The following is a 14,216-nucleotide window of genomic DNA, read 5'->3' as shown; positions in this document are numbered from 1 at the left end:
CAACCTCCAACCTTGGATAAGGTGAGATGCTTTTATTGTCACTGTGAAAATACAATGAGATGTAATTTGGAGCAAGCCTGTAGACGCCATAGTAAGCATAAAACTACAGACTAACACTTACAGAGTATAAATACAGATAAAATACATATAAAAGCTAAAGATACATAGACCAAAAATAAAAAAGAATAAAAATAAAGAAAAAATTCTGGTGCTAGAAGCAAAGAAACCAGTAGCACATTGTCAGATATTACACAACAAAAGCGTAGCATTGAAAAGCTCCAGGCCGCTGTGCCTGCATGCATTGCCATTTTGGTTTTTGACTCTGTTTACGTTGGAGTGGATGAGTCAGATGGCTGAAGATAGATTACATCACTGCCATCTAGCGGTCAGGGGTATAAATGCCAACAGAAAATGAAAAAGTCTGACAAATTTTTGAGCTGATTAGCTGTGAATTTTGTAAAACAGCAGAGGCGGTTGGCTGGAGATGCACTAATGATCGGCTTGCAGGTAGTAGAACAATGACCAGCTGAGTCTTTCCTCAGTGTTTCTACTTTAAATAGCAAAGGGTATCATAACACACTTTAGAGTACTTGGTGCTTCACTCATTCTTCTATCTTGGTGCCATGTTTCACCATCTCTATCAGTGTCATCAGCATCAGTGAAAAGGTGTCTGGGATGCTGACCTTAGAAGCAGAATTTCAAAGAAGAGCTGAGGAAAGGGGGGCAAAACACCTCCCTTTGAAAACCTCTGAACACTGGGGATAAGAGCCTTAATGAAGGAAAGATCAGCAATTTGCTGTGAAGCACTTAAACTTGGCATAAGAAAAGAGAGACAACATAGCAGAGAATGGTTTCAATCCATCGACCTCTGGGTTATGGGCCCAGCACACTTCCTCTGCGCCACTCTGCTGCACAGTCGGGGCTGGGTGAGTGTTTTCTTAGTGTGTCCACTTTAAACAGCAAAGGGGCTCTGGACACACATAATGGTACTTAGTGCTTCTTTTCAGAGACCCCTAGGTTATAAAGCCCCTGTGAGGTGCAGCATGAGCCTTCCTCAAGCGATGCCTGATTTAACCATGACAAGCAGGTAAAAGCTGTTGGCCATAGACAAAGTGAGACCCAGCAGAGGACATGGCCGTTCTAAGCCTCAGACCTGGTATGGTGATGAAGCTTCCTGTTACACTTTCTACTGCCTTGGTTCATCGCAACAATCAATATGATAAAGAGAAGGAGTCATCCTAGATGGGACCCAAACCCACCCCTCCACTTTGGGATCCCCAGTACATAATGGGGGGGGGGGGGGGCATAATGAATTCTGAAGGTCCCCGTAGCCCTGGGAAGATGCCCAGTACGGAAATGACAGATGCTAAAATAAATGCTAAAAACTCAAATGGCCTAATTGTCAGTGTTTGTTATAGACACCTAATGTAGCTGCAGAGGAAAGCAGAATGTTGTATGACGACATCAGGATTATGAGTAATAAAAATGATGTGGTGGTTATGGGTGATTTTAATTTACCAGGGATACAGTGGGACACAGTCTCTGGCTCTTCTGTAAATGAACTGGAGATGGTGGAAGTGGTACAGGATTGTTTTTTTACTCAGTTTAATACCCCTACCAGGGGAGAAGCCATTCTTGATCTTCTTTTTTCTAATAACCAGGATAGGATTGAAAAATTAGAGGTTTTAGAACCACTGGACAGTAGTGATCATAACATGGTTAAATTTCAGGCTAATTTTCGTGTCAGAAGAGTAAAATCCAAAAGAAAAAAATATATTGTGAGGAAGGCAAACTTTAATGGTATGAGACTGAAACTAGAAACTGTGAACAAGTTAAATAGCAAAACGGTTGAAGAGGCATGGGAATTTTTTAAAAGGACAAGAGGACTTCATACCTGTTACCAGCAGAACTAAATCTAGGAAACTACAACCAAGGTGGTTTACTAAGGAAATTAAGAATAAAGTCCGGGGGAGAAGGGCTCTCTTCCACAAATGGAAGATAACTAATGATTTCAAAATAAGGCAGGAGTCTACAGGTTGAGTTAAAAAATGAATGACAAGTATGACATTAAAAGTTTCTTCCAATGTTTTATCTCCAAAAAAGCTCTAAAAGCTGAAATCACTAATCTACAGGATAGTAAGGGCTTTATAATTGAAAATGAAATTAATATAGTAAATGAATTTAATGATTATTGTACATGGGTGTTCACAGTAGAGAACACAAATAACTCACCACCATGTAGATTCATTGAATTATTAGATTTCCAGAAGTCCTTAAGGTCAAAGCTACAGGGTTTTTACAAACTGTATCAGCCTGGATCAAAAACTGGTTTACAGACAGGACTGTTGCCTCATACCTTTCAGAGCTGGGGGTTGGAATCCCACCTCCACTCTTTGAGAGTTTCCATGTTCTCCCAGTGTTGTGTGGCCTTCCTCCAAAAACATGCCCTTAGGTGGTCTGGTGCCTTTAAATTCTCTGCAGTGCGAGGTTCTAGTGTAAGTGCATGTTTTGTGCCCTGCGATGGGCTGACATCCCGTCCAGGGTGTACCCCCCCAGCCTGGTGCCCTGTGCTGTCCTGGATAGACTCCAGGCCCCCCTGTGATAATTGGCTGGAAGTTAATAAAACTTCATTATTGTAACCCTGTGTTGGGCAAATACAGCATTATAACTAATTAAACTAGTTTACTGGTGAAACTCCGTTTATGTACATCTCTGAATGGCTGGGAAGGTTTGACAGCATGTATTTGGTTATTGGTTTAGCTTGTGTGTGAACGTGTGCGACCTGTGATTAGCGCGTGTGTGTGTGTGTGTGTGTGTGTGTGTGTTTGGTCGTGATCATGTGTGTGTCCCTGCAGGCTGCTAAGCAGGAGCTGGAGCGTCAGAGGAAGATGGAGTGGGAGCGGAGGAGGCGACAGGAGCTGCTGAATCAGAGGAACCAAGAACAAGAGGACATCATCAAGCTTAAGGCCAAGAAGAGGAGCTTGGAGCTGGAGCTGGAGGCTGTGGTGAGGACCAGGCCGTCCTGCACCTGTTTGCCCCGACCGACTGCATTCCCCTTCAGGAACGAGGAACAGCCAGCTGTTGAAATCGCACTATCAGAGACGCACGTTTTCCTTTCAGATGTCAATGGTACACATGCTTGTGTCCACAGCGACAATATTCCCGCCCTCAGGACTCATAAGACCACTGTTTAATTTCAGAGAGACAAGCACAAGCAGATCTCTGACCGACTCAGGGACGTCCAGAGCAAGAGGAGCATCCAGAAGGGAGAGCTGGAACTGATCAGTCAGAAGCAGGACAGCTGCCTGCTGGAGGTCAACGCCCTGCAGCGGCAGCTTGAGGTCTGCGGCCTTCCTCCGCTGCCGTCCAAGATCCCAGCAGCTATGGGACGAGCACCAGCTGCAACACTGATAAATAGATTCAACACGGTTCTTTTTCCATGTGATCTGGCGTTATGTCTGCTGTGCGTTATACAACAGCTGTGCCACTCCTGTCTGATTAGCAGTCTTCAGATTTTGGCAACCAAGGGAGAGACTGTTCTTCACACCTTTCCTGGAGAATGTGCAGTTTTTTTGGGGGGGAATTTACTATAAAAGCAATAGATAGATAGGGTGAAGTTTCCAGGGAGGGTTTATTTCAGGATTCTCCAGCTTTCTGAGGGAGTTTGGCCTGTTTTTGTGCAGGAGGGGCAGAGGAAACATTCTCAGCTGATTGTGGAGCAGCAGAGATGCAAGGAGATCCTATGCAACATGGGGCTGAACAGTAGGTCTGGTGAGTCTGATCTCCCTGCTTCTCCCTGCGTTACCTGGCGCCCCCCCCCCCTGCAGTCATTCTTGAAGTACTTAAATGTCATGGTGGCACATGGGTGGTACATGCTTCTTGTGCTTCTAAAATGTAGGTGTACACTACCAGACAAAAGTTTGGATGCACCCACTTGTAATACATCTTTTGTATTTTAGCTACATTATTCACCTTAGAGTAAAAGGCTTGGAGGCAGTCGACAGTTTTGCTTCGATGACAGCAATGCAGAATCTTGGCGTTCTTTCAGCCAGCTTTCAGATGTAACCCCCCCTGGAAGGCTTTTCCAGCAGTACAGGAGTTTCCAGAAGTTCTGGGCACAAGTCGGCTACCAACTCATCTCGGCTCTGTAGGGTTTGGGTGGAGTGGGGGATTGTGGGGGCCAGGTTATCTGTCACAGCCCTCCCTCTCACATGTCAACAAGAAAATACTTACCATATAACCTCGAGGTGCACTTAGGGTTGTTAATGTAAGGGCCCCCTGCTGATACAGCGCGTTGCTGCACCCTCCACACGAACCACCTCAGGGATGAGAACCTGAGTGTAGTCGTGCAGCGGGTGACACCTCAGCATCACACTAGTCCGAATGGAATGGAACAGTGTACATTTTTTTCCGGTGGCTGGAGTGCCAACCCTGCCACCAACCCCCTTGCAGTTTTCCCTGCAAGTTGGAGGACTTCCTTGCAGGGCTTAGATGTAGATTGTCAGTCCCAGGATGAAGCAATTGCAGGTGAAGGGTCTTGCTTAGAGGTAGTGTTTCTGTATACAGGTCCGACACTTTCCTCCGTAAAGAGGGGCGTGACTGAGAAGGACATCGTCTGTCGGAAACTCAAGGAGCAGCTGGATGTGCTGGAGAAGGATACCGTGGCAAAACTGTCGGAGATGGACCAGTACAACGTGGACATCAAGGTGAGGAGGCATTACTGGTGGTAGAAAGGCATCAATGTTGTGGCTTGCCTCTAGTTAGCCCAGTGTGCTGTACAGGGGCCAGTAGCATTTGTAAATAGAATAAAGTGGAGAAGTGAAGCCTCAAAATTGGCAGGAGGTGGGACTTATCGATTGCCCAGTTTACTAAACTAACTAGTGATGGACAAAAATGATGCCCCATGAGCCATTTGCTGTATTTGCTGATTTGATTGCATTCAATTCATAATTGGGCTCAAAGCGCTGCCCCACAGCGCTGCCCCACAGCGCTGCCCCAAAGCGCTGCCCCAAAGCGCTGCCCCACAGCGCTGCCCCACAGCGCTGCCCCACAGCGCTGCCCCACAGCGCTGCCCCACAGCGCTGCCCCACAGCGCTGCCCCACAGCGCTGCCCCACAGCGCTGCCCCAAAGCATGCCAAGAGCACCATCTAGTGGGCTCAAAAAATACAACAAATGGTTCTTGAGGCATCATTTTCTCCATCAATGCCAACTACTCATCTTTTTTTGTCCTTGATTCCTTTTGGGTTAAAGGCAGAGATTGACAGTCCACTGTAATTTCACCCATTTTGAGTTGTGAAGCCCATCCCTGCAGTGCAGTAACCAGTGACATTTTGCACACATTAGTATAGATGAGATTCCAGATTTTGTCAGGAGATGACAACGCAGGTGTCATTCTCTAATAGGAAACCCAAACATAATTAAAATATATTCTTGTGATGTAGGACAATGCATAGTTCAGTGAGGTATGCATCTGCATGTACCTCCCTCTGGAAGGTTGTGGGGTAAAATTCCATGGCAGGTGCAGTAAACAGGGCCTTTAACCACAGTTGTCCCAGAGACGTTGGCTGCCTCTGCTCTCTGATCCTCGCTTGTACGTCACTTTCGACAAAAGCATCTGCTAAATAAATAAATGTAAATATGCATCAACGCGTGCTGTCAGCATCTGCTTTTGGGAACGGGGAGCAATGTCACCCAACCTGTAATTCTGCTTTTGGCTATGAAGATGCCACTCGCGTTTGTGACTCAGGCTGACGTTGTCTCAGGGGAGGGGGGCGGATCTGACCCACAGTGGGCCTAAACGGCACATTAAGAGCTGCTCGCCACGCCATTCTACCTTTGATGCCAAGAATTAGCAGGCCAACCTCCTCCCATTAATTTTCCCCGCTAACTCTTTCATTTTTCACTCTATCTTTCTCTCCCCTTCGCGTCCTGCCCAGTTTGAGGACATGGACGACTGTCTTCTTCAGGGTCTCCTTTCTTTGCTGGGCTGCCTTAGCAGTCTCTTCCTTCTGATTAAGGTTGTTTCTCTGCTTTTTCCCCCCTCTGTCTCCCTACATCCGTGTCCGTCTCTCGCCCTCCATCCCGTCTTCCCAGCCCCGTGGGTTATGGATCCTGTGAAAGGCCGTGCCACTTTCATCGCCGTTACCTGTGATGTGTTTCTGGCCTCCTCATTTCCACCTATCGCATGCTGCCTGTCGCTACAAAGCTCTTGTTGTGTTCAGCTTACTTTTTTCCTTCACTTTTCAGTCTCTGCCGATATCTCCATTCGCTCCATATTCATTTCCTGTTCTGTGAGTTGCTGTCACCTTAATTCAGCCACATTTAGAAAATAATCGGCGTTTTCCTTGTAGTGCGTATAACAATCCTTGGTTGAAATATTTAAGTGCATTAATAGCAGGGATCTTTGAGTATTTTTTTTATTTTTATTGTTATTTTTGCCATCCATAATCTATGGCCCAGAATCCCGTGTGTTCTGAATTGGATCTGGTGTCTGTACCTTGTATAGCGAGTGGTGGTTGGCGGTGTGGCTTGGTGCTCTGCGCTAATGGTGGTGCGGGCCCGGTCCCTTCCCACAGGAGCTCCGGGAAAGCCAGACCAAGCAGCAGCAGGTCCTGGACAGACTGCGGCAGGTCAAGGCCGACAAGCTATGTGACCTGCAGCGGAGGCGAGAACTGGAGTTGGAGAGGAGGAAGAGAGAGGAGGAGGAGGCGGTCAGGTGAGCTAGGCCTCCTGCAAGGCCTGCATGCTCTGTTGTCGTTTTTGCATTTCTGTTGGCTGTCATGGTGCCAGGTTTGGTTTCCCTGCAATGGTGACTGACCTGTCCTAAATCGCTTTTTAATATCACTTTAACACTGTGCTTCCCAAGCTGGTCCTTGGGGATCCAGAGCTCCCTTTTACTTATTTTTTGTTTGTTTTTCTATTTTTAAGTGGGTCAACACATCACCTACATAATGTCAGAACATGTCAGATGGCTAAGAGCAATTTTAATGTCAATTACAGACCCAGTGTGACAAAGTTCAGTTAAAGCATTAAATTTGAATGGATGACGTGACCTTGATGGTTTGTTTAAAGAAAATATAGCTGCATCACGTGATTGAAGGGCCATGATGTGGTGCTGGGCCAAATTCAGCTTCAATGTGATGCATCATGTCATTCACAGGCAAGCCAAGCTGGAGAAAGAGCGGCAGTGGCGTGTGAAGTTGGAGCGGGAGGAGGAGGAGCGGCGGAGGAGGATCCAGGAGGAGCGGGAGGCCAAGCTGAAGGAGGAGGAAGAACGTGAGCGTGAACTCCGGGCCAAACTGCGCGCCGCTCAGGAGCAGGCTGACAAACCAGCAGCCTGACAAACCAGCAGCCTGACAAAGCAGCAGCAGCCTGACAAAGCAGCAGCAGCCTGACAAAGCAGCAGCAGCCTGACAAAGCAGCAGCAGCCTGACAAAGCAGCAGCAGCCTGACAAAGCAGCGGCTGGAGTTTCGGGAGATAGGACTTGACCTTTGACCCTCACCATTGGGCTTGCAGGGCTTGAGCTCTGTGGCCTCCAAAATAGTGACCAGCAGGCGGCCAGTGCCACTGGTTTTCAGGGAACGAGCTGGAAATGCATACAGCAAGTGATGCATGAGTCGAAAGACCAAGGAACAATAAATAAGATTCATAATAAAGAAGTTAAGATGCAAGGAACTCCCAAGGAATTGGCAGAAATAAGATACAGCAACTGGAAAAAAAAACTGTAGTTAATGGGGCACTGCAGTCTATGATAGGGTTATCAAGGGTTCAGTAATGAAGGTCTGCATAAATAGACTGTACAGCAACCAAAAGGGAAAGTAGTAGGTTCTTAAACTGCAACGGATGTGTTCACTGGAAGGACAGGCTGTGTAAAAGAGGGAAACTCAAATTTAGGAAAAACCAGTGCTCAGCTACAAACTCAGACCAAGATTTTGTTTTTACAAACCAGTTGAGTAGCCTTTGACTGACTCTCTATGCTCAACTGGTTGGAAGAAACAAATTCTTGCTCATGGGGTTTGTAGGTTCTGGCTGTGAAACGTCCAACATGGACTAAAACATGGGGTCAGGGTTCTGAAACACTGAATAGGGTAATGAATATATACTGGTGACTTAGAGGATTTTATATTACAGATACATAAATATACACACACACACATACATATAACTAAATTAAATAGGAAAAGGACAAGCAATTTTGTAGACAGATGAATAAAACCATTACATAATCAAACTGGACTGAAGGGTTATGCTAAGACACTGAAAAGGATTAAATGCAAATAAAATAGTTCACCTTGGTAAGCTTTCTCTCGCTTCTTCTTCTCAGTCTCTATGAAATGTTCTGAAGCAGCTTTGATTTTCTGCGCCCAGGCAGTCCTGATTGATTAAATAAGAAGAAACACCTGATTTGTTACCAGAACAGGACACCGAGGGAGCCTCCTTGTGGACTGAAGCCACAGCTTCCTTGTTCAATTCTCCTTAGTCTCTTCTCTAACTCCCTTCCTTCCCCACTAACCTCTCATTGATGTTCTCTGTCCTGAGAGTATAAACACGGTCGATGTGGGAGATGTGGAAGATTGGCTCATCGCTAGACGGATCGGAGGGCATCTTCACCAGAACTTCATTTAGAAACACGGGCTGGTTGGATAGAAGACCAAAATCGGGTCATAGACTCGCATTAAATTGGAAGTACACACAGTAGAGAAAGCCCGTAAAAATGGGCTAAACATACAACTAAGGAAATGGCACCTCTTTCTAGAAAGTTCTACTCCGAATTGTATGGATATGAAAAGTTCATTTAAAACGCAATGTATGATTTTGTGCCGTAAATGTAACTGTCTGGTATTGCTAGCCCCCTCCATTACTCCCCAGCATGAAAAAGAGTCTCACGTTCTTGTACATCTTGAACTGCATGTTGCACTTGGGACTGAAGAGCTTATCCGTCCCTGATGAGGTGAACTGCTTCACTGCTTGGGTGAGCAGCAGGAAGTCATTGAAGAGGAAGGTGTATAACTCCTTGTTGCTCTTAGTTTTATAGACCTTGCCGCTGTGTAGCAGCTTTCGGGGACCCAGGCAGTTGGTCAAGGAGTTGAATATCAAGTTCTGTAGGGAAATGGAACAATTGGAAGTGTCCAGTAAACTGTAGGAAAGCTGCAAAAATCCAGACCCTAACTTGTAGTAGGATTAACTCTGTAGACGACTTTGTTAGAGGCTGTGCATGTAAACAAACATTTGTTAAGAACTTCAGGAGGGAATATTGTAGATTATATAAAACCCAGGCTATAGACAAGAGCTTCGTGATATAGTTGCATTAGATGTGCTCACCTCAGTGATGCCTTCACACTGGACATGGCTCTGAATCCACTCTAACCTGTCGGAGTTCTCCTTCTCCCGGACCCCCTCGTTGACCTGCAGACAGAGCTCCTCGGCCCTGTCCAGAGCCTCCCGCAAGTGTCCATGGTCCAAGTGATTCTCTGGAGTGTTCTCGAGAATCTGGGGAGCAGGAGATTTGGAAATAGGTCTGGGACCTGCCTAAGAATGAACTCTGTCTTTGGACAAGGACTGTGGAGTTCAGGGTAGAGTGAAGTTACTGGCGGTTTGATGTTAATCAGATCCATCCATCCATCCATCCATCCATAAATAAACTGGTGCAGCACGTTTTGTAACAGTTGACATCCAACATTTCACAATACCCATACTCACTGTTAGGTTGAAGAAACAGTTGTTAATCATTTCTGTATGATCAGCAATGAGTGTAAATATATATGTATACGTTATTTCTTATCTTCTAGCCACATACTCTTAGCTATTGTACTCTAAGTAGGTGGTTAACAGCTGCCTACTTAGATAAGAATCTCACTTCCCTCTCTTGCGCCCCCCATTGACTATAAATAAAGAAGCCAAGGGGAACCACCCTTTGTAACACATTCTGCTGTAGTTTGCATTGCAGAGAGTGTGGGTACCCTTGCAAGTAAAACTGTAACCTGTGTGTGTCTCGTAAATGTGGAGTTGGGGTGGAAACGCCGGGCGCTTTCCCCAACATAGAATTTGGTCCTTCGAGCCGGATCCGAGGAACCCCGAAGACGTCTCCAGTACGCCGAGAGAAGCGACACCGAAGTCTGTCGACAGCCACTCGAAGTCGGGTGCAAGAAAGACCTGTGATGTGAATTCGTCATCAGGCCGGTGGTTAGAACTGCGCTCGACGTCTGGTGATGTCTGAAGGACCTCGGTGACGGATCAGAGAGCACACTATACAGGTGAGAGATACGGCACCTAAGTGAGTAGGTGGCCAAGTGAGAGATACGGCACCTAAATAAGTAGGTGGCCAAGACATGCATGTGGTTGAGGTTAGCCGAAATTAACCGGGAGAGAAAGTAGGCGTTGTTGGAAATATATATATTGATGTATGTGGATGTGTTTTTATAGGTTTTAGATTAACCTACACGATCCACCCTAAAAGCAACAACATACTGGTGACTGAAGGATCAAGGACGGGTTTCATCCCTGAAAACTAACACCGCTGCTCTAATAGGGAGCAGTAGAAGGCCGTGTTAGTGTCCTCCTGAGGTCTCATGCCAGATACTTGCTTTTAGGATTTTTTATTTTTTGTAGTGTATCCATTAAAAGGTAACAATGGGGAAGAATCAAAGTAAACAAATGGAACTAGAGGGAGATGAGAAGTTTATGGAAGGATATAAGCCAGGATCAGGACAAATAAGTAGATGGAGGAAAAAACATGGGTTTGAAGGAAAACTCCACACTCCAGATATATATAAAAGCTCACAGACTTTTGTATAAAAGCTAAACTTAAAACTGGAGATGTTACAGACTACCAATAAGAAAGAAGGTAAAGACAGAAAAAAAGAATATGTTTTTTCTGATGCATGGTTGGAACAAAGTAAGTTAAGAGATGTACGTAGAAAACAGAGTATGCAACAATTACATGGAAGGATAGAGATAGTGTTTATGAGACGAGCAGATTATGGCAGAATAGCGCAATGTAAACAAAAAGATGGAGAGGAACCTGAGGATTTTATGGATAGAATGAGAGTTGTATTTAGAGGAAACTCAGGGATCCCATTTGATGAAGAGGCAGTAGGAGTGTACCAACAACAGCTAAAACGAGCTTTTGTCGCAGGCCTAAAGCCCGAATTGCGAAAATATCTTGACAAACATTGGGTACATCAGAATACTGGTTCAGTCCAACAAGCACTAGAATATGCCCAACACGCGCAGAGAGCGCAGAAACAGGAAAAGACAGACACAATATTCAGCGCCTCAGATGTAGTAGCGTTAGTGCAAATGAATCCTCCGGGGAGGGGAGGATTCAGAGGAAGGTCAAGAGGCCGAGGAAGGGGGAGAGGTGTTTTCAGAAACAATTACAGGAATTCGTCTCAGCAAGATAACATTTGCTGGACATGCAGGAAACCTGGACACTTAGCTAGGAATTGTAGAGTAGGGAAACAACCATATAACCCAAACTCCATTGAAAACAATGATCAATGACCCCCCTCGGAGGCCCCTGTTACCGACACCATCCGAGGCAAAACAGAGGTGATTTTAAGAAAGGAAACGGAGGTCACTTTACAAGACCTTTTAGATAAGGAAATAGATTTACAAGCAGTGTGTCAGTTATTAGCAGAAAGGCAGTGGGAAACCTTGCCAAGTCGGAAGTTAGTCATAAACGGCAAAGTATATGAATGTCTGTGTGACACTGGAGCATGTAGGACTGTCCTAACCTCCAGTCCTCCCGGAGTCACATATTCTTCATCAGTCATAAATATAAAAACGGCAGGAGGTCAGACAGACAGACATCAGTTAACAAACCCAGTTGCAGTAAAAGATAAGGAAACTGGACTTGAATGTCAAGCACAGGTGTTAATAAGCCCTTCTTGTCCTGTTAACTTGTTAGGTCGAGACCTTATGGTACAAATGGGCATTAGCGTGGTTGCCACAGCCACTGGCATGAAAGCAATCGTAAATGAGGAAGCTTATGTTGTGCAAGGAACCACAACACCACAATATTACTGGTCTCTGGACCTAGGGGGAACTGCACAGACACGAGAATTATTGCGGAAAACTAGAGAAAAGCAGTCCCCTAGACAGGCCCAGTTCATGCCTGACGATGCCTTACACGTCACTATGTGGTACAAAGACACCCTTGGACCAGATTACGTCTATGACAAAACGTTTCATGCCCTCCAAGACACTTGTATAATATATGTATGTTAACCCCACCACTGGGTTTTCAGCAGCCTCAGTCATTTTATCTAACAAGCAACAAGCTGTATTTAGAGAGAGAACACCACACGTATCTCTTTCAAAACCACCCCAGATGCAGTGGAGAGATGTAGAGATGTTCTTACGAGATTCTATGCACAGTTACAATGACTACCAACCCGTATCTGGCTCCTGTTGGAGCTATGATGAGAAACACAATGTGTGGCGGTTTCCTTTGGGATGGAGAGTTCAAACCACTCCCACCACACACTTAAAGGACCCAACCTGACAAATTTTTTCAACCCTGGAGGAGGGATCATGTCCAGATCTAGATCGCCTTCCAGAAGGGTTGTGGTCGTCCTCCCCCACTGATGTAGGGCTGGTAAAGGGATTCCCACCTTACAAAGTAACTGTGAAATCAGAACACCGTCCGGCAATACCCATTAAAACCTGAAGCAGAGAAAGGTATAGCCCCTGTAGTGCAAGACATGTTAGCATCAGGAATATTGCGAGAGGCTCCTGAAGCCACTTGCAACACTCCTATCTTTCCAGTCCAGAAGGGACATACAGGGAAATGGCGCATGGTGCAGGATTTAAGACCTGTTAATAACATAGTGCAACATGCAGCACCAGACGTGCCTAACCCACACTTATTGCTCAACTCATTGACTCCTGATAAAAGCTACTTCTCAGTAGTGGATCTTAGTAATGCATTTTTCTCAGTACCATTGCACCCTGATTCTCAACATTTATTTGGATTTACCTATAAAGGGAAAAAATATACATATACTAGACTCCCTCAGGGATTTTCTGAAAGCCCACATGTATATACCATGGCCCTTAGATACTCTATGAGTACCTGTGAAATACCATCACATAGTCAGGTATTACTATACGTGGATGATATCTTAATAGCAGCAGATTCAGAACAACATTGCAAAGAAACTACCCTAACTGTGCTTCAGCATTTATACAATACTGGACATAAAGCTTCTAAACAGAAGTTGCAGTACTGCAAAAAGACAGTTGTCTATTTAGGGCATAACCTTTCACAAAAAGGTCGCTCGCTGCTAGAGATAAGGAAACAAGCTATACAGGAAGCACCTAAACCACAGACTAAACAACAGATGCAATTATTGTAGAGAATGGTTACCAGATTATGCTTTTCTAGTTCAACCTTTGCAAAATTTAATATACGGGAAGGAGATGACTCTAAAGGACAAAATACAATGGACTGAGGACGGAGAAAATGCTTTTACAAATTTAAAAAGAATGTTGCAAACCAATGTGACCCTTGCTCTACCAGATTATCAACAACCATTCACCCTATGTGTAGATGCTAATCAAGGTTATATGAAAGCAGTATTAACACAGCCATTCGGAGCAAAAGAGAGACCGTTAGCATTCTATTCAAAACGATTAGATGCAGTAGCAGCTGGCTTTCCACAGTGTTTACAGGCCTGTGCAGCTGCTGCAGAAGCAGTAAAGGTATCAGCAGAATTGGTACTTTGTCACCCCCTCATACTTAAAGTTCCTCATTCTGTGTCTCTAATCTTGTTGCAGACACCGCTTCCATTCTTAACACATACAAGACATCTTACCTTAGTGTCACTTTTGCTCTCACAACGTAACATTGAACTTCAGCGGTGTGGCCTATTGAACCCTAGTACGCTTCTCCCTACCGCAGAGGATGGGGAGCCACATTCTTGCAAAGCAACAATAGAAGAACAAACAAAACCAAGAGCAGATATTCTGCAAACTTTTATACCAGGATCAGAAGTTGTTTATGTAGATGGCTCAGCATCAAAAAATGATATGGAAAAAAATAAAGTTGGGTATGCTGTAGTTACATCTACTGAAGTGTTAGAAGCCAATGCACTCCCTTCTACTTGTTCAGCACAAGCGGCTGAACTTTATGCTGTGATCAGGGCATGTGAACTGTTCAAGAACAAGTCACTTACTATCTACACTGATAGTCAATATGTGTTTGCAGCTGTC

The 14,216-nt window shown here is 45.0% G+C and overlaps 1 protein-coding gene across 1 annotated transcript; it reads left to right on the top strand.

The window, feature by feature from the left end:
- Nucleotides 1-3,700: 3,700 nt before the first annotated feature.
- LOC125729429 (intersectin-2-like) lies at nucleotides 3,701-8,284 on the top strand. Its single transcript, XM_049005676.1, has 4 exons — nucleotides 3,701-3,771; nucleotides 4,567-4,706; nucleotides 6,577-6,716; nucleotides 7,161-8,284. Exons 1-4 carry the CDS (start codon nucleotides 3,750-3,752, stop codon nucleotides 7,339-7,341), a joined length of 483 nt encoding a protein of 160 aa, XP_048861633.1. The 5' UTR covers nucleotides 3,701-3,749; the 3' UTR covers nucleotides 7,342-8,284.
- Nucleotides 8,285-14,216: the final 5,932 nt, after the last annotated feature.

This window comes from Brienomyrus brachyistius, unplaced genomic scaffold (genome assembly GCF_023856365.1).
Source record: "Brienomyrus brachyistius isolate T26 unplaced genomic scaffold, BBRACH_0.4 scaffold664, whole genome shotgun sequence".
Lineage (NCBI taxonomy): Eukaryota > Metazoa > Chordata > Actinopteri > Osteoglossiformes > Mormyridae > Brienomyrus > Brienomyrus brachyistius.
The sequence above is the reverse complement of the archived record's forward strand: the minus strand, read 5'-3'. Positions and strand labels throughout refer to the sequence as shown.

Coding starts and splice junctions, on each gene's coding strand:
- LOC125729429 (XM_049005676.1), top strand. CDS start 3,750: ATGGGGCTGAACAGTAGGTCTG. Junction 4,707..6,576: donor AGTACAACGTGGACATCAAG/GTGAGGAGGCAT, acceptor CCCTTCCCACAG/GAGCTCCGGGAAAGCCAGAC. Junction 6,717..7,160: donor GAGGAGGAGGAGGCGGTCAG/GTGAGCTAGGCC, acceptor TGTCATTCACAG/GCAAGCCAAGCTGGAGAAAG.